This window comes from Rhineura floridana, chromosome 3 (genome assembly GCF_030035675.1).
Source record: "Rhineura floridana isolate rRhiFlo1 chromosome 3, rRhiFlo1.hap2, whole genome shotgun sequence".
Taxonomy (NCBI): domain Eukaryota; kingdom Metazoa; phylum Chordata; class Lepidosauria; order Squamata; family Rhineuridae; genus Rhineura; species Rhineura floridana.
In genome coordinates, this window is record NC_084482.1 from 6,638,511 (window position 1) to 6,662,912 (window position 24,402).

The window sequence follows — 24,402 nt, forward strand, 5'->3', positions numbered from 1 at the left end:
TCAAGTGAGCTCAAGCCAGCCAGCCAAGCCACATATTGCTGCAATTAACATGCTAGAGTGATTGGGGAGAGTTGTAAAGGGAGGGAGGGAATGAAGATAACTCTCAACTTGCTGCAATTAAGGGTGAATTCTCACCCTCCCCACCAAAGGCAATTTTGGCATGTTGACCTGGTCTTGTGAAACCTTTGACATATTCAGATCTCAGCTCACCAATGGCTCAGCTCAGTACTGAGGAGGGGAAACACCTTCGAAAACCAAGGCTGCAGTTCAGAAGTTTGGTCCTACTGTAATTTCCTTCAGATGGAGTGCAAGATGGTCATATTTATAATTTACCCAATGCATGTGTTCTTTCTGTCCTTTTGGAAAAGGGTGGAAGATTGTGGATTATTGAGAAAATTGTATGTATGAATTTTAGCTCACAAAAACTCCTATTTTGCTGGTGTAAAGTGTAGAAGGGCTGCAATACTGTGCATGCTAGCCCCACCCTCAACATCCCCATTGGGTCTACCCCAAAGTTCCCATCACTGAGTGAGGAAGCCTGAAGAGGGACTTTTCACATATTGATCTGAATGTGCAAAGAATCCTTCCCACATGTTTAGCTAAACATGCAAAGAGTCCGCCTCTGGACATTTCTGCTCAGCATGGGAAGGTTGGCAGTGAACCCAGGTCCATGCCGCCTCCACACTTTATGCCCATACACATTCTTTAAATGCAGAAATAGGGCAAAGGTAACATTCATATGGTCATGCACACTGCAAGAGTTTGGGCATAGCTCCACGCAAAGGCGTGTGTTGTAGGATCTGATGTCTGAACCAGACAATAGTGAGTTCCAAATGGTTAGAAAACCCATCTATGAGCAATGTCTGTGATGTTTTGTAAATGTTTCAGAACATGTCCATGTTGGGGACAAGATATGATATCAGACTGATGATGAACCTTTACATCAAAACTCTTCACCTGAAATTCTCTGTTCACATGTACAAAAAATATATATAAATGGCCGTGTGCCAGATATAAGGCAGTTTCCCAACAATACTCGCCTGGCACTAAACCAACCAACGTTCCCTTTACTGCAAAGGGCCACAAGATCAAAATCTAACCCCAAATGCAAAATGCTTAAGCCCTTTCAGTTTGATCGTCATTCCTCAGACTGAAAATGCTACATCAGCAGCTACAGCAGAAACGTATGAGTCACTGTGAAGACTGTAAAACCTCAGACACAAAAAAATGACAGCCTAATCTCACAATAAAATGTGCAGAAGTGAAGTAATTTCCTGCCAAACACCAACATTAATAGAAACAGAATCACCAGAAGGAGAAAATGCCAAACCCCACAGAAGCCACCTAATACGAGACTAATGAAAGGGGGTGGGGAGAATTCTCTTCCATAAACATGTATAAAACAATCCCTGACCATATGAAGAAATAAGTTGCATAATCAATTTTTTGCTAGAAATTTAAATCTAAAAGCATAACATCTAGTACTTATACTGGATCCAAAATGTCATCTCAGTTGGAGCGAATGAGAGCGATTTTTATCAGTGAAGTGGTTGGCAGATAAATCACAACAGGCTATCACTGTGGGGACACTACATCTAGCAGATTTCTCTCTACTCAAAACCAGCTCAGCCGGATGGCTCAGCACAGATGCAACAGTAGTGGAAAAGTAGCTTTTGTTTGCTGCCATCACTGCCACAAGGGACGGCTAAAATGAGCTGTAGACTGTTAGTTCAGACTCATTCCAAGTTTTTCCCCCACTTGCATTCCAGCCAGAATCCTTACTGCTTCATGATCACCCCAAACCTCCCTGGTATACTGGTTGGTCCACCAGGCTTTCACTAGTGAGTGAGCGTGCCTAGCAACAATTATATCAAATGCTCCGTATTCCAAAGATCAATCAAGCTGTCCTTATGGCTGTCAGGATTCCTGCACTGAGCAGGGGGTTGGACGTGATGGCCTTATAGGCCCCTTCCAACTCTACTATTCTATGAAACCTCTTGGATACATCAACCTGCAGAGGACTGGAGCCACTGTTTAAACTTTACCAGGCAGTGATCTGTCACGGCAAGGAAATAGGTTAACAAATTCCCCCACCCCTGGATCATTATCATCCAGAAGAGACTGTCCAATGAAGTATATGACTTGCCATATGTATTGGGATGAAAACATTTTGGAAATTAGCTCGTGCATCTCACGGTGGTCTTGAAGCCCTGACCTTCACCTGACAAGGAGACATTGGCATTGATGCTGAAGACCTCCACCATTAAAAGCCTGAAGGTCTCCAGATACCAAGTCCAAGACTGCCTCCTTCATATTAAGCAGCAAGATAGGTGGTCAGTATATGAACAGAATCTTTGTTGTACATTTGCCCAACAGTGGCCAGACACTCAAAATTAAGGCTCTGCAAGACATAAACCTGAAGAGGGAGATGGAACTCTCTAAGTGTTCCCCTCTTCTTTGACCACTGAGTCTGTGTTGGTACTGAAATGAGACCTTGGAAGGACATTGTCAAGATAGGCTAACCCAGCCTGCCTAAACTAGGTGGGCTTGGAAATGCAAGCCAGGCTGCCTCCCTCATAAGATGCCTGCTAGATCAGGCCAAAGACACATCCAGTCCATCATCCTGTTCTCACAATGGCCAAACAGATGCTTATGGGAAGCCCTCTCCTGTCAGAGGCATATTGTCTCCAAAAGGAAAGGTAGAACCAGTGGGGGGCTGGTGCCCATTGGAACTGGTGGGGCGGAAGGCAGGGAGCCCAACAGTAGGTGTAGCCAGAGCCAATGACAGGTGGATCCATCTCATTCTAGTTCCACCTCCATCCTCCTCCCTGCTGAGTTCTACAAAGGACAATAAGGAGGAGGAAGCTGATAGGAAGTGCCACCCCCTGGACAGGTTGTAAGTAGGAAGGCAGGCAGGCAAAGCAGACTGAAGGTAGTGGGGCAGTGCCCTGTTTGCCCTAATAGACCAGACACCACTAGGTAGAACCATCGTGGCTAACAATTGATAACCCAGGATTAAGTCTTAGATGACAGCTGTTTCTCCATGGGTCAACTTAGCATTTAGTTTCAGCACTCACACGCTCAAGGGCATGTTGGAATGGCACCAAGTGTGGTCTTGGATAGGAAAGGAGTAGCAGCTAGGAAAAAAAGGAGTGGCTGGACACTACTCAGAAGCAGTAAAAATGCAAGGATGCCAAACCACCATCAGGACAAATTGGCCTGGGGCTGCTCCTTGTCCCATCTCCACTGCACAGCAGCCAGAATTCCCTGCATCCTATTTGCAGCCCAAAAGCATTAGTAGTGTTACTTTCAAGGTGGTGGGACAAACACACACACAGACTCACAAAGATTGCATTCATCTTTGGAGCAGATGAAATCTAAACACTTTCAGGTGTACTGGCTTACCTTACAGTGGGGAGGAGAGCCTGGCTGGGAGTCCAGAGTCTGTGAGTTCAAATCCCCGCTCATGTCTCCTGGGTGTCAAGGGCCACCTAAAGATCACCCCCACAGTGAGTGGCTCAGGGGTTATGTGCCCTGCCACCTGTGCAGCCATGGGCAAACTGCAGAGTCCCAAGGAGCCCAGTTGCCCCCCAGCTGGCAGTTGAGGACAAGGAAGGGGCTGGCTTGTGCAGCTGTGGCAAGCTGAGCAGGCCCTAGCCAGCTGGGGAGGACTAGCCTCAGAGGGAGGCAATGGTAAACCCCCTCTGAATGCCGCTTACCATGAAAACCCTATTCATAGGGTAGCCATAAGTCAGAATCAACTTGAAGGCAGTCCATTTCCATTTCAAAGATGAAGTAGCCAAGGGTCTTTTTTAAAAGACTCTGTCACAGCTTCAAGCAATTGCTTCACTGCCCTCAGGAGCCCAGCTGAGCTGTGTGTTCTTTGTAATTTGGGGCAGAATGAATGCCCCATAGGCATAACACTTGGGGCACCTCACCTTTAAGGTAAGCCCATTCTCCACCTAAATGTTCTTTCAATTTTTCTACTCCCCAAAAGTTGCCAATATCCTGTCTCCATTTTTGTGGGGGACAAATGGCCCAACATAAAGGGGTGGTGGTATTCGGACTAGCTTTTGTTAATAACCACGGGGATACGATCACAGAATGCGATATTAGGTTTTGAGCAGCAGAGGGCAGTTTCAGTAAAGCATCCAATGCAGAAGCCTTAACAGGCTCAGTCCAGTTTCGGTAAGGATGCAAAAATGAAGTTGGTGGGCCTCACTCAGGACAGTTCAGGAAGTAGGTCCTACAAAGATAAGGATTGTGGGAACCAGGGTGCTTCTCTTCACTCTTTTAGTAAAGCTAGTTTTAATATTAACCCTTTAGATCAGGGATTCTTAACCTATGGAGGGGCTTCAAGGATTCTGTAAACTGGGGACAAAAAAATCATTTCCAATGCAGTAAATCTAATTGTATTTATTTATTGGGGCCCATAGTTATCATCAGATTCTCAAAGGGGTCTGTGACCCAAAAAAGAACCACTGCTTTAGATCTACGTTTCCAAATCTTACAACACAGAAACTACTTTGCTGGATCAAACCAGTGGCCAGCCGGCCAGCCAACTAGATCATAGAATCATAGAGTTGGATGGGGCCAATAAGGCCATTGAGTCCACCCCCTGCTCAATGCAGGAATCCAAATTAAAGCATACCTGACAGGGGGCTGTCCAACTGCCTCTTGAATGCCTTCAGTGTTGGAGAGCCCACCACTGGTTCCATTGTCATACCGCTCTAAGAGTTAGGAAGTTTTTCCTGATGTTCAACTGAAATCTGGTTTCCTATAACTTGAGCCCATTATTCCATGTCTTGCACTCTGGGATGATCAAGAAGAGATCCTGGCCCTCCTCTGTGTGACAACCTTTCAAGTACTTGAAAAGTGATATCATATCTCCCCTCAGTCTTCTCTTCTCAAGGCTAAACATGCCCAGTTCTTTCAATCTCTCCTCATATATGCCTCTGGAAGTTCAGAAGCAGCACTCCATGGAGGCAGGAGTTCATTATGGCCTGAAAGCAACAGTTCTTCCCTTTCAATTGCCTCAAGCATCTGGCACTCAAAGAGGCAAAAGCCCTGCTGAATTAGACTAAAGATCCAGCATCTTGATTCAATCCAGCATCTTGATTCCCACAGTGGCACAACCAGATAACTACGGGAAGCTTACAAGCAGGGCATGAAAGTAACAGCCCTCCTGTGCTGTTGCCCCCAGCAACTGTCATTCAATAGCCATTCATAAATTCGTAGAGGATAAGTCTGCGTAATCCCCTTTTAAAACCATCTTGCATAGTTGCCATCACCACATCATGTGGCAGCAAATTCCATAAGTTATTTATGCATTGCACAAAGAAGCACTTCCTTCTGTCTGTCCTGAATCTGCTGCCCATCCATTTCATTGGATGACCTTGAATTCCAGTATTATGAGGTAGAAAAACTTCTCTTCCACCCCCCCATATCTACACCCTCCATTTCATTGGGTTCTAATAATATTTGAAAGAAAAGGAAATCACCCTCTTCGTAATTAGCTTTATTAAACTCGTCTATAAATCCCCATTAGCTTTGTGCTTCAAACCTAGTTAACATTTTAGCTGTTCTTCCTCAACCTTTTCCAGATATGCGATATCCTTTTTCAGATGGGACGACAAAACTATACACAGTATACTTACTGTGGCTGCTCTTTTTTAAAAAAAATTACTACAGTCATTGCCAATTTATTTTCAGTCCTTTTGCCAATTCTTAACATGGAATTAACCTCCCTCCCCCCGCTATATTATTGTATTGACTTATCCAGTGAATTTTCTCACTGTGATCCTAAATCTCTCTTTCCTAGAGAGTCACAGTCAATTTAGACCCCATCATCATAGAGGTGGCTGGATTTTTTTTAAATTTTTTTGACCCAACATCTATCTCTTTGTGGTTACTCACATTAAATTTAATTTGCTATTCTGATGCCCATTTAGCTAAATCCTGTTGGGAGTTCATCCTTCTGAATAGTTTGGTGTCATTTGTAAACTTTTCTGCTGCCCTGAACAAACTTGGTGGCTCTACTTATGGGATCAGTGTAAAAAGGGGGGGACCTGTGGCCCTCCAGATGTTGTTGGACTCCAACTCCCATAATCTCCAGTCTACATGGCTAATAGTCAGGGCTACTAGCCATGATGGTTATGTTCTGACCCCACAGTCGGAGGCAATATACTTCTGAATACCAGTCCTGGAAATTGCAGGAGGGGAAGAGTGCTCGGATCCTGCTTGCAGGCTTCCCCCAGGCATCTGTTTGGCCACTGTGCGAACAGGATGCTGGACTAGATGGGCCATTGGCCTGATCCAGCAGGCTCTTCTTATGTTCTTGTACTGATAGGTGTTGCAGCTGGTGGGACAAAGGTTTCCCATCTCTGGCATAGGGTTTCCAAAAGAAAGTGTTATTGAGTTTTTAAAAGAGCAATGCTTCTTACACTTGTGGTGGTGTGCTAAAGCATGTATGCAAAAACATTGACACCTACTGTTAAATGTATAGAATACTTTATGTTTCTTAACTCATTCACCCTTTCAGGACCACTGTAATAAGGCCATTTCTATTTTATAGATGGGCAACCGAGGCTGAGAGATTTAGCCAACTGATGGCTCTGCCAAGCAAGTCAACAGCAAAAAGGTCTAAATCTAACACTCCAACCTCTGGAATGTAATCAGTTGGGATGGGTTTACAAATTCTGTTCCTTGCCTTAAAAACATGCACGCAGGTTGCACCACAGATGCACAAGACGATGTTTTACAATTGTAAGAAGTAGAGGAGGTGACGCACAGGGGCAGGGGAAAAGTCTGCTGGCAGCTGCAGAAGACCAAGCAACTCAATCTCTTTTTCAATATTAAGTTTCCAGCCCTCATGGCTGCAGAATGCTGGGGACAAGGGGATTTAAAATATAGGCATGAAAGTGTGGCTCTCTCACCGAGGTGTTTTGGCACTGTACACTGCTTGAATTGAAGCGTACGGCTGGGACACGCTGTTGGTGGCCTTGGATGCCCAAGACACACTCATAGTTTTTCTGCCCTGACTGAGGCTGTGGAAGATTCTTGGCACGCAGTGTAATGGGCTGCAACACTCCCACTGGGATCAAGATTTCCCCACCAGGAAGCAGCTCTGGACAGCCCTACAGGAAAAGAAGAGATGCAAGGCATTTGTACAAATGGTATTAAAAGTGCTTTTGACCCCCTCCCTCCTCATGCTATTCATGTGCACATATGAATGTTGTCAGTGTAGGATGGAAAGCAAAAGAGATATATTTCTAAATTCTAACCAGGGTATTACATTTGAAAGCAGACATGAGAAATGGAGGGGGAATGTGGGGGGAGGGATGGGAAGAGATGCTTTTTTTTTTTTAATAGTCTACCCCTGTCCAAGCTTACTCACAAATAAGCCCACTGACCCACTCTACTGATTTCCAGGTATTATTAAGGGTGCAACCCCAGTTCAAGCTTGAAGACACCCACAGTTAGTCACTGGGTTACCATATAACCACCACTCAGGCTCTTTCTGTCCCCAAACGAACAGCTACATGACCCCACAGGCCCACATCCCGAGCAGAGGATAAAACCCAGGAGCCTGTCTCCCAGCTCCTCCTCTTGCCTGGGGCAACCGCATGAGAAAGATGGAGATGAAAGGGCCTGCTGGGCGCTCAAAGTTACCATGGAAACCAGAGGCTGGTTAATTGCTCCTTGGTACCAAAGGAAAGATTGTGGAGTGAGGGAAGGAGGCATACTGCTCTGTTTACATCGCTCTAGTAGGGAGGCGGGGTGGGAGTGATGCTGGGAAGCAATAGAGGAAACTGTGGTCCTGACCTGAAGAACAATTGAGCCTCGGGTGCAACTTCCTGTCCAGACCCAAGACAATTGGGTCAAGACAAAAGGCAGGGCTAGGAGGGAAGAGGGGCCTGGAAGCTCCAAGCAAGCCATCTCCCCCTCCACATACACCCATTCCTCCACTAGCTCTGTCACTTCGCAGTTCTAGTGTACAGCATGCACACACACACAGGTCCTGAGCGCGCACATTTTGCTAGCAGTATTTCAACCCTAACAGTTACAGTGAAAGCTCCACTTCCCAGAGTCTCCAAGATTGCTGTCCAGGCCACTCCCACCTCCAGCCACCACATCCGACCGCAACTCAAACGCTGGCCCCTCAAAGGGAGCTGCTATCAATTACCTACCCACAAAGAGCCCCGGGCGCCTCTAGGTCTATTGATCCCGCTGCCTGGCCAGACGATTGATCGTGAGCAACTGGCCCCACTACCAGCAAAGACCCTGTCCTCCCGCCCCCCTGCCTATTGATCCAGTCCCCTTCCCCAGCACAGGCACTTTAATGCTATTATTGGCTGCCAGTGCTGTTGATCTGCCACCTGCTGACTCTTCCCTGATTGCTTGGATTTCCTGGCCTGCGGAATGCACATTTACACCAAGATCCCATTGCAGAAGGATGATTTGCTTGCACACTACTCAGGACAGAATCCAAAGAAAATCTGGCTTTCACAAATCTCAGCTCTCTTTTCACGTTTGGAATAAAGCTTCTAGTTCTCATGTTCGTATGAAGATATGCTGTGATGCTGTCATGTTCTGGGAGCAAGGAGCTTCCAGTGGTCAAAGGTAGAACTGCTACACTATCCTGGTCCTCTCAGTCCCACTTCACAGCTCTCACTCAGTCCTTCCTTCTTCTGCCCACATCATCCCAAGCATGGATCAGCAGTACATTTGGCACAATCTTAAAGTGTTGCAAAGTCATTGCTTTTTTTTTTAATCTTGCAGTTAAATACATGCAAAACTCTGCCCAATTTCCATACATTTGAAAACAGAGCGAAAATTTCCTTGCTGCATCCAAGTGTCCTCTGCAACAACAAGAGGGGTGGGGAGGCAAGAGAGCAGCCATTTCTGCTATTATGCAGAAACATAGAGCCCTTGAGAAAGCAAGGAAAGGAGGCAATTTTCTGGGTCCAAGCCACATGTCGGGAAGCCTCCTCTCCCAAACCCTCAGCCAGCCAAGGAAGGGAGCAGTTCCTGTCTAGCATATTGTGCCTTAGGGAAACTTCAGTCACACAGAACAAGCCCCTGTGGATTTCCCCAGCCTCTGCCACAGCAGGAGAGAGGAGCCTCCAGTGGACTACACTGAGTGGTAAGGTTAGGGGGAAGGTGAAACTGAACTATGGGTTAACTGGTGCACAGCAACAAGCAGCCCGGATATGGGTAGCCTTGAAGTCCAGAAATGCTCTCAAGGGGCTGACAGAGATAGGGAGCCGTACACTGTAAGGACTCAGGACTCCTCTCACCTCTGTAGTGTTGACTCGCCCTTCTAGGAAGAAGCACTTGGCAACATTGTGGGTGCAAGTGTGTCTATATTTACACCAGTGGCAAGGATAGTGGCTGCTCACACACGACAGGCACCTGTAGGGGTGGGATGAGGGAAATAAAAATAGTCAATAAGGGAAAACGACTGCAGGAGCAGCAACAACAGGCACACACCCACCTATACCCTGCCCCACAAATGCCACCCCCTCCTCTTTCCTGGACCTTTTATTCCCTGTTGCAATTGTTCTGCTTGAGGATGTGGAACTCCTGGGAAAGGAGGAGGAGGATGGGGGGGAGGAGAGACACTGATTGAATCAGCTCCAAAAGTCCTGCAAAAGCCATCTGCTTGCACAGAGACAAGCCCTGGGGGAATGTTGACTGAAGCCATTGCCACCAACGGACTTGATGGTGTAGAAGGCTGGGTGCCCCAGAACCAAGAGAGGAAAGTATGTCTTCAAAATTAAACAAGAGATTGTATGTGATTTCCTATTTTAAAAAGAAGGAAGTGTGCGCCAAGTCCTGGGGGAAAAAAAGCAAGGCGGCAGAGCTAGTACTGCTGCGTTGCACCGACACCTTCAATGCTTTGTTTCTAAAAATGAGAAGCATCAAGGCTCAGGCTTGCCCAGTTGCTCACACTTTCTGGCCTGAACCCCCTCCCCCGCACATCCACAGTGCAATAGAGCTGGCATGGACACTCTTCAGATGCTCAGTCATCTTTTGTATTGGTTCAGATGTCCCTATTTAGAGACATAGCATTCAACACAAGTTGTAGGCTTAATGCCTAGAAGCCTTCCACCTTCCTGCTCCCCCTGCAGAAATATTCTAAACTGTAATCTCCTTAGGGTAGGGGCCTGTGTGTATACACATGTGTGCAGCGCTGTTACTGTGTCCACCATCATATACTTGAGTGGCATTATATAAACCATCATGGAAGGAAGTCTCTAGAAAACTACTTTCAGAAGAGGGGAGCGATACCAACTATCCACCTTTTACATCAGTATTCTTCAATATTTCGAGGCCTGGGACCCATCCTTAACCCAAACATGCAGTTGGGGATCCATTGCCTATTTTTTTTATCATATATTTGTACGGTGGCAGTGCTGCTGTTGCAACCCATCTTAAGTTTAACCCAGCAATGGTCCCAACCCACCAGCTGAAGGTCATTGCTTGGCATCATACAATATGGGTGCTTATAGGTAAAATGACACTGAAGCATCTGATTGGTCACTGTGGGAAACAAAATACTTGACTAGATAAGACCTTTGGCTTGATCCAGCAGGACTCTTCTTAAAGGAAAGGGATCAAGACTAAGGAGCATTTCATTTGGGAGGAGCAAAGAGGGGACAGTTGCTCAAAGCTGGGACAAGGTCTGGAGTCTGAGGAAGAGAGGCATCACCCCAATGTCAAAACTCACGTGTGCAATATGTGGTGGTCTTGCACGCTGATTGTTCCCTCTTGGGAGGAAGTATTTAATGAAATCAACAAGATTACCAATCAATCCCTTCATTTAGACCCATCTCTGGCTCTGCTACTTATAGCTGATGAAGCCAACAATAAAATCATACACAAAACCTTGACAAACTTTCTTCTTATAGCAGCACGACTGGTGATAGCTGCTTCCTGGAAAACACTTGAGCCACATATGATTCATAAATGGTATCAGGAAATATGGAAATTAGCACTTATGGAAAAACTAACACATAGTTCAAAAGCAATGAGACAAAGAACAGATGCAGACAAGTTCTATGAACAATGGTATAGCTTTATTGTTTTTGTTAGTCAAAGTGATGGAGCATGCAAACCTCCAACCTCGCATGGTCAGATTTGGTGGTCCACATTGGGATATTATCTGGAAAACAATTCAGGACAATAACCATTTAATATCTGCTTACCTCCCTAGAGCATTATAGGTACAATAACTCCTATTGTCAACTGCACTATTTTCTCTCGTTGTTGTATAAGTTATTCTTGTTTTGTATTCTGTTCTACCCAAAACCAATAAAAACATTATTTAAAAAAAAACTCACGTGCGCAGAAGGCTGCAATCATAGAAGACAAAATTAGTGGTGGCAAATTCAACACCAGTCTCCTTGGTGAGAAGTCGGAGTCTAACAGTGCGAACATCACCTGAACAGGTATTGGGTGGGTGGGTGAAGTTGGAAATGAGAGAGTAAGCCATGTTAGGAAGCATGTATTTGCAAGATCACATTCTAAAACAACCTGACGTTCCACACTCAAAAGTTGAAAAGCAGATTAAACTCCTCTTTTCATACATAAGCAATTACAATTTGTGTGTCTGCATGTGTGTGTTGGGAGGCAACAATTCCATTCATTTTCTGAACATCCCATCTGCCAATATGAAAGAAAGTACAAGACTGGTAGCCAATCTGTACTGAATGATCATGATAGCATAGCACATGAATGGGAAAGCCTGATTTAAAGAGGGCCCCTGCTAAAAAGCCATTTGGGTCCCAACCCTTATGCCATAACAACAACAACAACAATCATCATCTTGTGATCCTTGTAATAACACTGTAAGGTAGGTCAGTGTTGTTATCCCATATTGCAATTAGAGAGGGGTGGGGGGAGCCACAGGCTGGGACAGAGTGGCTACTCCTGAGCCACCTAGATAAGATGTTCATGCAGTCAAGAGCAAAACTAGGCACTTCCTCCCAACTCACAGATCAGTCTCTTTGAACCACTATACTACCCCAGTTTTCCCTCCCCACCTCTAAGCACTCACCATACTCCCCAGGTGGTTCATCCCTCAATGTAGGAGAAAGGCATTGGATCCCTCCATCCATTTGGAGTTGCCCCTCACTCTCTCCAAGACTCTCAAAGGAGCAGGTCACGCCAATTGTCAGGTCGGGAGCATTGTGGACAGTAAGTTGAAGCTGGAAAAATACCCCATGAGAGGGCAGTCATTAGACAGAGTAATATGTTTGGGAATTATATGAAAGGAAAGGAAGAGAGCTCCGTATTGTTCTCCCCGCCCCCCAGCAGAGGTCACCAACTTTTTTGGCCGGTGGGCACATTTGCAAATTGAATGATCTGTCACAGGCACAACACATATAATGAAATCAAGGACACATTGAACCCTATTCTATTGGCTACCATAGAATGCTTCTTGCAAGCCTAATTTCAGCAGCGGGAGGAGAAACCCTGCGGGTGCCAAGGAACACCTCTGTGGACTCTGCATGTGCTGCACTGGTGACAAACCCACCTGACAAATTCTCTGCTACAAGGCAGCCCAAACTCTGCAACACATATTTGTTGTTGTTATGTGCCTCCAAGTCGACTATGACTTATGGTGACCCTATGAATCAGTGACCTCCAAAAGCATCTGTCATAAACCACCCTGTTCAGATTTTGTAAGTTCAGGTCTATGGCTTCCTTTATAGAATCAATCCATCTCTTGTTTGCCCTTCCTATTTTTCTAATCCCTTCTGTTTTTCCCAGCATTATTGTCTTTTCTAGTGAATCGGGTCTTCTCATGATGTGTCCAAAGTATGATAACCTCAGTTTCATCATTTTAGCTTCTAGTGATAGTTCTGGTTTAATTTGTTCTGACACCCAATTATTTGTCTTTTTTGCAGTCCATGGTATCTGCAAAGCTCTCCTCCAACACCTCATTTCAAATGAGTTGATTTTTCTCTTATCCGCTTTCTTCACTGTCCAACTTTCACATCCATACATAGAGATCGGGAATACTATGGTCTGAATGATCCTGACATAAATTATGGAAATTAAAGACATTTCCAGTGGTTTTTTGTCTTATTTAGTAAAATTTGGAGAATAAATTATATAATTTTGCAAAAAACATTTTTGTTTCTACTAGCTAGGTTGTGTGTCACAGACCAAGAAGCTATGCAGGGCACTGAAGTCCTGTCCTTGACTGCTTAAAACCTTATTCAGCAACTCCTCTGGCTTCTGAGTTTCCACTAGATGTCACCTCACTCCCTTTCAAGCATATCTTGGCAACCATAAGAGCTAGAAACATGCTTTCTTAAACAAAAAAAATAAAAATGAAATAAAGCTAAGTTCCTTATGAATCTGAATTGCATGGCCAGTACCACATCCTGCAGGCACAGCATCCAACATAGCCCTGGACCCAATTGCTTAGACAAAAGAAGGACAAGACATGAAGAATAGAGAGTCTCAGGTATGAGTTTGAACAGCTGTTACAAGTGCTTGGTATGGTGGTGAAGGACAGCAGGAATTAACCCACACAACACCAGATGTAGTGCTAAGCCAATTAAGCTAGTTTACTGATACAGTTTATAACGGAATCTATATTCTATGTAGCAAGTGAATCATATGGGGAAAAAGCCCTTCTTTGTCAGCCAGTGACCCACTGGAGGTATTGTTTGACTCTCATGGCTGCCTTCAATTGATGCAAATACAACTCCATAACAGGCTAGGTAACTGAGCCCAGCATTTACATCATTTCATAGTATTTAGTTACTGTAGTTACTGTAAACCGCCCAGAGAGCTTCGGCTATGGGGCGGTATATAAGTACAATAAATAAATAAAACAGTATTTAACATCCTAACCTGTTGCCTACACTAAAGAAAAAGGCAGGACACTGACATAATTATCACTATATCCTAATTAGGTATAGGGGTAACGATGAGGGCTTTTTTTGTAATAATACTCACTGGTATAGAATACCGTCACCTCTTCTTGTTTCTTTTGCTGCCATGGCAGCCATTTTGTGCTGGCACCCACAGCACCTTTACTAATATATGCCTATCAGCACCTCATTTTTTACTAAAACCAAACCAAACCACTGGGGGTTATAGATTCACATCCAATGAGACATCACATTGGGCATTCTTACAGGATGGCTATGACTCCCCACTTTGTCAATGAAAAAGGGTTTTTAAAAAAAAAAAATTCATGGCATTAATCAGCTTTATGGGCCAATGATCCAAATGTAGCAGGGAAGCGGCTAAAAGAAGAAAACAAATGCCTGACTCCTCTCTCTTCTGCCTATTTGTTCTGCTAGAACAAACAACATATTTTTGGCCATTGACCCCATTGTGGGTCAAATTCCCCTTCTGCAGAGTTCTAACTGACCTCAGGACACCAAGGTTCAAATGGAAAGGAATGAAGATAACTGGGTGGGGGTGGGGGGAGAGAGAAACAGTAAACAGGTTGACATATATTCTCCAGGGAACACAGGTTTGAGCAAAGGATCTCCCTCAGAAAGAGCCGCAGTAGCAAAAGCTCCTTCCCCACCTGCACATACAGAGGAGGTTCCCTGCCAAATGAAGCTAGAAATCCAACAGGAAGCAAGGGATATACTCACCACAATGCTGGGCTCTGTCACCGAGATGTTATTGGGCTCAACAAGCAGCCGCACACATTGAGACAGAGTTGCTGTGAAACGGTGAGTCTCTGCAGCACGGGGGCACTCACTTTCTCTACAACACCTGAGGCACAGAAACAAGGCAGCTTGGGTGGCTAGCATCCTGCCCCTCTCAACAGCCACAGCCTTCTGCCGCTGTTTGCCACTAACGGGACAGGGGTGTATGGGGGGGAGGAAGCTCATAGCAGCCCACTAGCAAAGGAAGAGAAAGAGAACTTATCAGGGTTCAATTATCAGAGACACACCACTGAGGGAAGCTCACAGCATTTGGGAGCAATGGGACAGACTATCTCCTGATCTGGTAATAAAAACAGGCACAAGGCAGCCTTGAGGGGAAAAGTTGGCACAGCAGAGGTCACAGTAGGAGATGGGGAAAGCAGAAGCAACAGACAGCTCAGCATACACACAAACATACACATGAGAGGTGGCGGGCAGGGAGGAAGTCAGTCTGGGGAGCATAATGTGGTCCTACTGCTTCCGCTCCAGGGCCCTGGAGGCTTGTTAGCGCTGGAAGGAACCATGGATGCTTGGGGAGTTGCAGATGGAGATGGCAGCCGTGAAGAAGAATGAAAAGTAGTCTCTCTCTCTCTCTCTCTCTCTCTCTCACACACACACACACGAACCAAAAAGGGATGCGGGGGAGCATGCAAACAAACCTAACATTGCCAGTTAAGAAATTAAGAGCTAATGCTTGGGTGTGGAAACAGGTCTGGGGTTTGGAGGGGGAGCCTGATTTAGAGAGCCTAGGACTGCAACAGGGGGAAAAGCGTTGGCTCAGGGTTGGAGCAGCAGCAGTCAAAAATCAGAAACTCTCACTTCTCTTTCTCTTTCCACTCCCCAATACTGCTATGCGGGGGGGGGGTGTCACCTCTGTTCTCACTCTTTCAGCCCCCCCCCACATTATCACATAGTTCTATATTAAGCCAGGAGGTGCAAGTTGCTGTGCCAGGTGCTGAGACAGTGATAGGGAATTGTGAGGGGGGTGGTAAAGGAGGAAAACATCTGTTAGCAGAGACATAGCTGTGGCTGGTGGGCTGGGGAGGACAGAGTTCCTCTCCGCCCTGTTCTCTCTCCCCCTAGCTCTACTCTGCCTGCTGCAGGGCAGGAGAAAACAAAACAAAACAGATACACAAGGGGCACAGGCGCTGCAGGGAGGATGAAACTCAAGCTTGCTTTTGATGGGGGCGCAAAAGACTTTGCATTCTTCCCCAATATTATTTACCATGATAGGTTAAGGGGGGCAGAGTCAGGAAAGAAAATCCCACCTCCCACTCTCTTCCCAGCTCAAGGGACAACAGCTTCTATCTTCTTCTCCCCCTGCTCTGTGCAACCATCTCCAACTCTTCCGCCCTAGTCAGCTCAGTGCTAGCAGATATAATAGGATTAAGGCTTCTGCGGAGTCTAGATAAGGGGGGGAGAGGGAGGGCACAGTATGAGGGGGGAGAGAGGATACCACAGTTGGCTGCCACCTTCCTAACTGACCCCCCTTTCCTGACAGCGGGAGGGAGGGGAACACAGCATTTAAGTAGTGGGTCACAGATTCTTTTCCCGCCAGCCTGGGGATTTTTGGGTGGTGGTGGTGGGAATATTCTCTCACCTGTTGTGCAGGACACACCAGCCACAGTGTGGGTCTCTGGAGCCCAAGCACTCAGCACAAGACAAGTACTGTTCACAGTTCTCCACAGGAAGCCGCACCACCTGAGAGGAAAGAGCTAAATCGTTAGGCAAGGCCTTCCTCCTCCTCTCGACCCCTTGGCATCAGGGTTGTCCCCCCCCCACACACAAAATGTTTCTGTGCCTTTAGCAGATACATAACAAATCAAAATGCAACAGGCACAAGTTCCTGGTATAGGGAAGGCACCTGCTGAATTTTGGTCTGCTGTCATGCACCTGTTAAAAAGCACAACTGCCCTGTCAAGGGGGGGGGGGTTGACAGCCCTACACATCATCTATCCTAGTAGTCCTTTATCAGCTCCATAACCTACCAAATCTCCTACAAGCCTCTTCCACAGAAACCATACCCTTCATCCCAGCATTTGATCCCATTTCACACACAGCCTTGCAATTCCTTTCAAAATGTCAACTTCCATAATCAAGAAAAAAACAGGTTCTTTGCCTCCTTGCACTTCTAGGCATGTTGTCTAGAGCACAATTTTGCCAAGCACCACTCCCTCCCTCAAAAGCCCTTTCCCCATCTTTTGTACTCAGCAGTCCTCAATACTGTGCTAGAGATTTCGCCTCCCCACTTAAAAGGATGGAATACAACCTAGCTACTCTTAATTGTCACATTTTAAACACACTGAAATATATGCAGAATCAAATTGCCCCCCTCCTAGCACTGATGTAAAAACAAAAAAGTGCCTGGAATCTGTGCCTTTTATAGGTGGGAAGACCATTTTCCTATCCTTGGATGTGGGTGACTATAATTGCTCAGGGCTGCCTACTTGCACTCTTTGTGTCATTCCAGGGCTCACGCCTGGCTCAACTAAAAAACAAAAAAGTAGCAGCTGGATTACGGGTGAACTTCAAGGCAGGGGATAGAGATATGAAGGCCCAGGAAATACCCAGAAAAAAACAGAAAAGAACCAGTGTTTTGTTGTTGTCTCCTAAGCCTTTTACGTTTTTTTCCAAAAAAATTGGAAAAACTTGGGGGGAAATCATGGAATAAAACTCATGGGGGAAAATATTTTTCCCTCCAATTTTTGTTTTCTTTCCCATGGGCCTTCACATTTCCAGCGGGGGACAGTGTGGGGAACTTCAAGACCAGAGGCCAAATGAAGCCTTTCAGGTCTCTCTGTCTGACCCTCAGGACTCTGCCCAGGCTACACCCCCTCTCCCCACACCACACCCCTCACTGGCCCTGCTCCGTGCCCTCCTTAAGTGCTTCTGCCTGGTTGCAATGTTTCCTTGAACTTTGATAATGCTTCTTCCTTGCCTGGTTGGAAGTGTCTGTGTAGAAACTTCCGACTTGGAACTTAAGTCTACCGTGCAAAGGTAAACCCCACATCTGTTGCCCAGCCTACTTTTCTCACTCACCACACCCACTTTGGCTTCTGGCCCCCACCCAACACTGGCATGCAGCTCCTAGAAGGCTCGGGCTGAAAAAGGTTCCTCAGAACAGAATGAGACTTGCACATCCTTTCATTTGATAGCCACATCCAAACTCACCCCCCACCTCCCAGCCAAAGCACCACAGAAACCACTCAGCCTTTCTGTCCCATCCTTACTCCAAGGCTGACCTGTTTCTGGCTGAGCAAGTAGAGGTATCGCTGGTCAGGACTGAGGACCATGTCACGCAGCAGCGGCTCTCCAGGCATTACAGGCACAGACTCGTAGAGATGGGCCTCATTTGGGTTGTCCACACGCACCTGTGGAGTATGCTTGCATGAGCAGCTTTGTTTATACTCCAAATGTAAAATGGTATTTCCTCCTCTCCCCACCATCATCAGAAACCTGATCATGTCACAATCCAGTATTTAAGGGGGTTTACCTTAGAAAAATTGGCCTTTGTTGGCAAACAAAAGGTTGGTGGCAGTAGACAGGTATGTATAAAGTGGAGGGCATACAGACAAGAGAAAGCAGCAAGATCCAGTGGACAGGGTGTAAAGCTTGAAGCTGGGTTCAAATTGCAGCTCAGCACTCTTTTGATTTGCTGGGTGGTATTGCCACAAATCATGCTCTCAACCATATGTCCTTAACAGTCTTAAAAAGAGGGACAACAGAGTGATCTGTCTCACAGGTTGTTATAGGGGCAACAAAGATTGTGAAGTACTTTGTACCATGAAAAGCTACACAGACAAGAAAATGCATCATATGTGGTGACAGCAGTGGGATATTGTTCCCTTGGAGAAACTGTGCGCTGATGTGATGAAAGGAATAGCAGCATACTATCATGACAAAAGGCACTCCAGACACAGAACTCTGCTCCCTATAAGACAGAAGTCTTTTGTTGGTACCTCCTAAATTTGGTTGTCAAATGTTTATTCCCAACTATGGAACCCACTGAGAAGAATATTGGATCCAGGTTCAAATTTCTGACACACAATAAATGGACAAACCACCACCTCCAAGTGTGCTGCATATATGGCTTGCTGTATATTGGTTCCAGTGCACAACATATACACACACTTTGCTTACTGTATGAATGCCACATGCACGTTAAAATCACAGCCTTTTCTTTCCAAACACATGCAAGTAGCAAACATTCAGTGTCTCCCCTCACCCCTCAACTTGCTTGCATTTGAAAGGAGAAAACTGCATATTTGTGTGTCCAATATTCAAAAGAGCTTTTTTTAAAAAAGAACAAAATGTGGCCCTAATCCACATTTTCCCTTATGTCAAATGAAAATAGTATTTGTTTTCATCCCTGCAACCACCACGGGATGCATCAGCTCTGTAAAACTTGTAACTCACTAAGCCAAAGGAAGCCCACTAGCAACATTATGGCAGCAAACCTGGGGCTCAATAAACTACCTGGTTTGCTATTCTCCTGGAATGGCAAAAACTGGAGGGATTATCAAGCACCTAGCCGCCCCTAATACATGCTGGGTGGCTACATTCAGCTTGGTGGGTCAAAAGTTGTGCAGGCCTGTCATATAAAGGTTATAAGGAATTTTGTACAGAAAAAACCACAAAATTGTTTTTGGAGGGTTTGATTAGGCGGCAGCTATAATGACCAGGAATCCAACAGTCCGCACTACTGCACACAGAATTATACATTTGTGAACCCCCAAAAGCGCTCTGTCTATTTGAAGGGAGAAGCTGGACCTTTAAGACTGCTATGGGGGGGTATATTTGGGAAGGACAAGAAATCCAAAGGTACATCCAGTGTCGGATACTTTCAAGGTGATATTGCACCAATTTAAAAAAAGTTTTTAAGTAAATATATTTGAAACTTTGACGTGCATATCAAGCATGCAGAATAGGGGCCTGCAGCTAAAGGATGCAAGTCCAAATCTAGCTTCCTGAGGCATATCAGAGACAACTACTTGCCAATGCAAAAACAACATGGGTGTGCAGTGGCGGCAGCAATAGCAACACATGTAATATTGACAGTACCAGGTGATGAGAGATGTGTGGAGCAACTCAACTATTTTTTTTACACATTTTTAATTTGTCAGTGAGATTTACCGTGCAATCCTAAACCAGATAAAATGGAGGTGACCTTTCATCGGGATCTGTATGCATCTGCCAGTGGGGAGGGTTCTGCTGCAAGGCCCACATTGTACCAAGCAGGGCAGGAAGCTACCAACAGCACTTCTCCACAAAACCTAGCAGGGCTGGATCCAAAACCCCATGGATCCCCTGAGGAGCCAAATCCTTGAGCTATTCAGCTGTGAGAGCCTGGAGCTGGCATATGAAAATAAAAAGGAACTACAATGAACACACACACACCACCTGCTGCTCTGGCCAGTACCAGCTGGCAGGGCTTAAGATGTGGCAGTGGATTTACTACTCCACTGTGCTGCTCCCTGGGAGATGTTTGGATTGCTGTGTAGTTAAAACTAGCAATCTTCCTCCATGAAAAGTTGCTCTTTGCAATTTTGTAATTCTGCTTGGCTTTGCATATTAAAAATAGACATAAGATTTCAAACACAAGAGAATTGCAGAAGTTAATCAAAATGACTTCCATGTAAAAGAGAGTTGTGATTAAAGTTCCCGGGTTTTTTTTGTATTCTGTTGTTTTCCCGGGGAATGTTTTGCTTTGCAAGTTAAAATACAGACAGCTATCTCAGTTGTATTTTGATATACTCAATAAGCCTAAAAAAATCTAAATTGCTAATATGGTTATTTTCTGAATTTTCCAAAATCCAGCAACCCCTTCCTCATAAGCTTCCTCTAAAACCATTTGAACAGGACACACACCCATTTACTTGTTTGGAATAGCCACTGTGTGTAGAGCCATCAGTTGTGCCAGTTTGTACAGAAATATTTCACTTCCACCTACTAGCTGGATATCACCAGGGGAGTTGTATGTGCTTGGCAAATTACCCAGGAGGCACTCTTTCACAGAGCCCAGACAGAACTTACAGGATGCTTTCCAAAACAGCCCCAGAACCTGAATGTGGCCTAGACCCTCATGTCACTTTGCAGGACAATATGTCTCTCTCTTCACCCCCAACTCCCAGTGATCCCAAATAGCCTCCAGTATGGATTTTTTAAAAATCACCTTACCAATAAAATTTTCGGTGTTTTTTCAGTTATTATTCCTCAGCTATTTGACATTTGCTTTTTCAAATGGGTGAAGGAAGGTGCATGTTACTTTAGAGTTAGGGTTGCCAGGTTCAGGGCCTGAGACTGATCCTGTATCTTTAGGAGAAGACAAAGTCAGCCAAGTGCAAGTGTTCTGTAATGGTTGTGCAGGGGGAAGGGAGAATTCCACCTTGTGGTTTTTCCCATTACAGCGTTGCAAGAACACCTGCACTAGATGAAGTACAAATAACATGGCCTTCTCTTTTAAAGAAAATATTCAATAGTTGAGAAAAATCACTCATGGCCTGAACCTTATTTCTTAATGCCTATCCACTAAACCCAGGTGTGGAGAACCTTTGGCCCTTCCAATGTTGCAAAACTGTAACTCACATTATCCCTGTTGATTGGCCATGCTTGCTGGGGCTGATGGGAGTTGTAGGTTAGCAACATCTGGAAGCCAAACGTTCCTCACACTTGCCCTAACCCCTTCTACATTGCTTCCGTGTATAAGTGAAAATAGGAACACTTGCCCTTGTCATCCTTTTCTTATATTAAGGTTCATTATCCAAGCCCTCTCTTACCCACCTGCTACATGTTGCATTTATTTATACTGCAACAGTCAGAGTCAGTTGCACAATAATCAGTGTGAAATAGCCTTCCTTATCAATGCTGCTGTTTCCTGTAGTTTCAGAACACTTCCATATTGTTAATGGGGTGTGCCCTTTTATAACTTGAGTCACTTAACTCCCAAGTAGTTTCATGGTCAAGCCACCCAATATAGGCTTCCAAATAGGTCTTAAGCAACTACAACTTTAAACATTGTGAAAAATATTAAATATACGTGATTCACTCCCTGATCAGGAATTTATGTGAAGGGCTGTTTGAATTCAAAATTAGTGCCAAGTAAGGCCCAGAGGAAAGAGAGTGGCTGGAGGAATGGGGTACAGCAATGCTCTTCGACTTTGGGCCCCCAGATTGAGGGCCTTTTGGCCATAAGGCGGGGCATAAATAAACTATAACAACAACAACAACAGTAATAATGTTGCTGGACTACAACCTCCATCACCCCTGACCATTAGCTAAGCTAGCTTGGGATGAAAGTTGGTGAAGTCCAACAACATCTGGCAATCCAAGATTGAAGAACTCTGGGGGCAAAGGTTGACTCCAGCTGCTCCCTCCATGGCTGTTTTGCTATCTACCTGGGTCTTTAAAGATGTTCCTGGCCTGGCTATTGTCTTGTTCTTGACTAATAAATCCCATGCTGGATTGTTTCATTTTCTCTCTCCTGCTTGTAATTTTATTGGTATTGTTCAAATCTTTTGTTGTACCCCCCACTTTGGGAATCTGCGACAAGACTGAAAAGCAATCTAAAAATAACCTCAATAAATAGCCTGACCTGTACTTCTGAAGCTGTGTGTGAATAAACTGAACATAACAATTTCCTTTTTCTAAAACTCAAATAAACGTTCCATCATGAAATAGATCTGTTTGCTGCTATTCTGTAATAAGCAGAATGTAGAGTGCAGCCCTAATCACGTTTACTCAGAAATCAGTCCCACTGCATGCAATGGGCCTTACTCCCCTAAGGATTGCAGCCCTTAATCACATTCAGCAACATTTATAATCTGCAGAGGCAGCAAGAGGAGAGGGATGGAAGCTGTTCAGTGGCAGTGTGGGTGTTCCTGTGTGCAGACCTGCATGCAGACATGTGTAAACATAGAGGTATGCATGCCCCTCCAGCTTTCAGAGACCTGGAGTAGAGGGCTGAAACTTGAGAGACTCCACAGCCTATTTACAGCATTAAAAAAAATAGTAATTTACCAAGGACAGGTTATAAAGGACCACACTCCCAATAATTAAGGACAGGTGGATCATATGTGTCTCTATTTCTAGGAAAAGACATTGAAACAGGATGAAAGGAAACCAAGCTCCTCTTTACGCTAGGGGCTGTCTTCTACTAACAGAGCTATAAGAGGTACTGAGTAAAGGAGTCTCCCACTCGTAAAAACCTATATACTCTCTACAAAATCCCCTCCATAGGCACTTGACATGGTGGGAAGAGGGACAGAGCTGGGACAAAGCAATTGGAAAAGGTGGATTTTCAGATTAATACCCACATAATGGACTGGCATCCAGGGAAAAAAGTGAATTTCCTCCTATCTTTCATAACCCTCAAAATTATCCACCCTATTTACACAACCATGGTAGAAGTATCCATGGAGTGTAGTTTGGGGAACAGACTAGTTTTCTCTCCAGGACAGGATGACTGGCTCCATCTGCACTACATACTTAAAGCAGTATCATGCCACTTTAAAACGGTTTATGGCTTTCCCCCCCAGAGAATCCTGGGAACTGTAGTTTGTTAAGGGGTGCCAAGAATTGTTAGGAGAGAACCCCCTACTATTCCCCTCACACAGCAATAATGTCCTAGAGTGGTTATCCACCTTCCCCAGGGAACTCAGGGAATTCTAGCTCTGAGAGGGGAACAGCAGGGGGGCCCTCCTAACAACTCTCGACACTCTTAATAAACCACAGTTTCCAGGATTCTCTGGGGGAAGCCATGACTGTTTAAAGTGCTATAGTAGTATTTAAAATGTATGATGGAGATGGGTCCCAAATGGAACTACCCCTAGAGCAGGGGTAGCCAAGGTGTTGCCCTCCAGATATTACTTGACTTGTACAGTTTCCATCATCCCTGACAACTGGCCATGCTGGCTGAGCTGGAGTCCACAACAACCTGCCTTGGCTACCTCTGCCCTAAAGCCACTCCTACGTGGCATGGCATCTCTCATGGGCCAAGGTGGAAACCAGGAGCAGAATAAAGCAGCCTTGCTGTCTTTTTCACATCTGAAGAAGGGTATCTACAATGGAGAGGACACACACACACATGCAAACACATTTGCCCCACAGAGAGAGCTCAAAGGATCTTTCATCCTCTCGCCAACAAAGCCCCCATTGAGCTTCCCCCACACACCAACAAGGCCCCTGCGGGGTCAGTTCAGTTGCAGAGCTTTGAGACTGAGATACAAGTCCTCCTCCCTTCCCAAGGAATGGGATAATGGTCCTTTTCAGACTTGACTGGGGGGAACAGGCAGGTCACCCCTGGGTGAAGCTCCAGGGCTACACTGCAACAAGGCAATTAGTGTATTAAAGGCAGCAGGCGGCGGAGGGAGAGCTGGGAAGCAAAGGCAGATGGAGGGGGCTACCTCCCTGCCTCCTGCCATCCTAATTGAATCTCCACCGTTTGTATGAGGAACAGGAGGGGGGTCGTGACCCTCCCCCTGCTGCCCCCTGCCAGGGGTTCAAGAGTTTAAACAGCATTTCTCTTCTCCCTCTCTCCCCCCAGCCCCCTACAACAAGCTGTAAACTCAATTCCAGGCAACCAGACCCAAAGATCAGACATCACAGCCTCCTGAGGACACTTTCCCCCAATCCTTCCATTTCAAAAACTGACCCAGCCACAGCTGGGGTGGTGGTGGTGGTATGGGACAGAAAGTAAGCTGGGAGGGCAGCTGGGTTA

At 45.5% G+C, this 24,402-nt stretch overlaps 1 protein-coding gene across 8 annotated transcripts in view; it reads right to left on the reverse strand.

Moving 5' to 3' along the window:
* Positions 1-24,402, reverse strand: part of PLXNA3 (plexin A3) — an 87,821-nt gene that overhangs the window by 52,414 nt on the left and 11,005 nt on the right. For 7 of the 8 annotated variants that reach the window (XM_061614179.1, XM_061614173.1, XM_061614174.1 and 4 more), the window contains 7 exons: positions 17,930-18,058; positions 16,288-16,388; positions 14,631-14,754; positions 12,062-12,212; positions 11,346-11,445; positions 9,300-9,414; positions 6,936-7,136 (listed from right to left, as the gene is read on the reverse strand). In XM_061614179.1, coding sequence (XP_061470163.1) covers positions 6,936-7,136; positions 9,300-9,414; positions 11,346-11,445; positions 12,062-12,212; positions 14,631-14,754; positions 16,288-16,388; positions 17,930-18,058 — 921 coding nt within the window. The remainder of the gene's footprint in view (positions 1-6,935; positions 7,137-9,299; positions 9,415-11,345; positions 11,446-12,061; positions 12,213-14,630; positions 14,755-16,287; positions 16,389-17,929; positions 18,059-24,402) is intronic. The other variant, XM_061614180.1, reaches the window with a different exon arrangement.